This window comes from Pygoscelis adeliae, unplaced genomic scaffold (assembly GCF_000699105.1).
Source record: "Pygoscelis adeliae isolate BGI_AS28 unplaced genomic scaffold, ASM69910v1 Scaffold120, whole genome shotgun sequence".
Taxonomy (NCBI): Eukaryota; Metazoa; Chordata; class Aves; order Sphenisciformes; family Spheniscidae; genus Pygoscelis; species Pygoscelis adeliae.
Window position 1 is genome coordinate 1,591,135 of NW_008824032.1, and position 2,538 is coordinate 1,593,672.

Consider the following 2,538-nt stretch of genomic DNA (forward strand, 5'->3'; position numbering starts at 1 on the left):
GCCATTCTTCATTACCATCTGCAACAAAACTGTACCAGATCCCTAGTCTAGGATGAGAGGTCCAAATAATTCCAGATATACAATTTTTCTCATATGATTACAGAAGAGGTCCTGTAACACTGAAGTGTTTTCCCATGCATGGTCATGACAAAATTCCACATCAATTTCTTATATTTTGTTTATATGGCATTTCAGTTGCAATCAGTTTCTGTCACACTTTAATGTGTATTATGTGCAGGGTTGTAAGGTTAAAAATTCCTCATGTTTCATCATAAAAATGGCCACACTTTAATAAGAAGATACTTTGTTTTCATGTGCATTTCTCCCTCCAGGGTTAACTGCCAAAGACTTAAGACAAAACCCATACACACTGTTTACACAGAAGAAAAGGACTTTGGGTGAGGAAAGCCTGGGAAAGGAGTTCAAGTCTGGGACTTTGTAAACGTCCTAAAGAGACATCTGTGTGTTCAGTGGGATTTTTCAAAAGCAGTGACCTATCTCACTTTCACCTTATTCACTTGTCTAGGCAACTAAACAGTTTGTAAAGTCTTAGAAGATGAGAGGCAGAACTGGAAAAAAAACGCAAAATTTTATTTCTAAGTTATTTTGCTATGCATGACTGTAATCAAATGAATGTAAGGGCACTATGGGTTATTTTCCATCCTTCTGCTAGGAAAGCTAATTTTCAGATACTATTCGAATGTCCACTGTGAATGGCCAGACAGATTCATGTTTTGGCAGCTTTGGGTAATACAAGGATTGCCCTCTTTCACTGTCCAAATATTATTTATGTTACTGTTTAACATATGTACTTCCTGTCTTTACATGCCTGTTTTATTCTATTCTTTACACCATAGTTTCCCATTGCCTCTACAAGCATCAGATTACAGACTGTATTTACACTGTGTACAAGAAAGCCAAGAAAGGGCAAGACTCCCCCACCAAAACTTCTTATTTTTTCTTTTCGTGGCTTACCTTATACACTCCACTGATTCTGGTCTTGATTTTAGATCCTGGTCTTTAGCAGCCACTCCAAAATGAATGGGGAACAATCCTCCAAGAATAATGTCTCCCTTCTTCTGTGCCCTTTGGTTTGGCCCATAGGCAGCTGTGTTCCAGGTAAATAGCAAAAGAATCAAGCAGCAGCTATATAAAGTCATTGTTCCTCTTTTCACCAGGGCGTTATAGGATGCAAAATTGGTAAAGGTGATGTAAGAAAGCAGATGTAATGTCTAAGCTTTTCCTTTCCTTAATACAGTACGGAGAGGATTTGGGACACATGTCTGCAGGGAGATAAGCAACAGGGTGGGAGCCACAGTGCTGGTGTTTCTCCCTCTGTCTTCTCCATTGCAAAACAACTCAGCAGTCCTTCTTTCTTCACAACCAAAGCATTATGGAGAGCCCATCGCTGAGAACTGCAAAAGAAAGACATGAAAAGTGATCCCAGCTACACACCAGGACCCCACACTGCCACAGCGGTTCTACACTGTCCCATCAACTTCTTAGTATTCCCCCATGGCCACTCCCACTCAACAGCCTGCGCAGGACACATACCAACTTTGACAGAGTAAGTCAGACACCCCAGTGATGCCAGCCACACCTCCTCAAACACGTGTCATGGATTCTCTTGGATGCCTAATTCTCTATCACACATATGAGGTGGGTGTCTTCCCACCATCTTCCTATGGTTCTACATGACTCTGGTCACAGGAGACCCTGTAAAACTTGTGATCAGACCTCCATGAACAGAGCACACTGTGAGAGACTTGGATGGGCAAGTGGGGATGCCGTAAGAATGAAACCTTTCTCTTAAGAAAAGAACTATGATAATCTTTTGGTGTCAGTCCATCCCCTCCTTTCCACTGATTGTTCTTAACTCTCTGGTTTGAACTTATCCTTGCTAAAAATGAAACAAGATCACAAGAAAGACTTCTTTCACATTCAAAGTGAGGATGGCTTCCAGGGAAGCATTTGAAATCAAGATACTTCTCCATAATGAATCACGAAGGCTTGAAAGGTTCGGTGATCATGTCATTGCAAGCTTAGCTGTTGAGTTTTGAAGCCTGCATCCTGGGGATGAGAAATATTGCAGCTTCTCTGTACTCAATACATTTTCCCTGCAGCACGTCTACAGGCCTGCCAAATGAAGAACTAACTTAATTATGGCATATGAAAATGGCTATGGGGGAGGAGGCAGCACAAAAAAATCAGAACAAACGGCTCTTCAGCCTATTTGGAATAGGTCTAGAAGCTAGTAGTAAAAATCTGAAGTTAGTCAAATTCAGAATAGAAGCTAGACATACAAGGATTGTATGTCTAACATTATTGTATGTCTAACATATTGTATGTCTAACATAGTCTAACATTAGACTATGTCTAACATATGTCTAACATTGCTAATCCTGAGGACAGTTAATTTCTGAAGTAAGTCATCAAGAGTTTTCACGTGCTGAGAACCTTTTTATGAGGATGACGACTTATGCACTAAATGTACCTAGATAGATTTGACCTCTACCTAGGTCAAAAAAGGAGCTACTG

The 2,538-nt window shown here is 40.5% G+C and overlaps 1 protein-coding gene across 5 annotated transcripts in view; it reads right to left on the bottom strand.

The window, feature by feature from the left end:
• CASR (calcium-sensing receptor) overlaps positions 1 to 1,407 on the bottom strand; it is a 41,136-nt gene extending 39,729 nt beyond the window's left edge. For all 5 annotated transcript variants that reach the window (XM_009329087.1, XM_009329102.1, XM_009329118.1 and 2 more), the window contains exon 1: positions 976 to 1,407. In XM_009329087.1, coding sequence (XP_009327362.1) covers positions 976 to 1,160 — 185 coding nt within the window. In that variant the 5' untranslated portion in view covers positions 1,161 to 1,407. The remainder of the gene's footprint in view (positions 1 to 975) is intronic.
• Between the last annotated feature and the right edge of the window lie 1,131 nt (positions 1,408 to 2,538).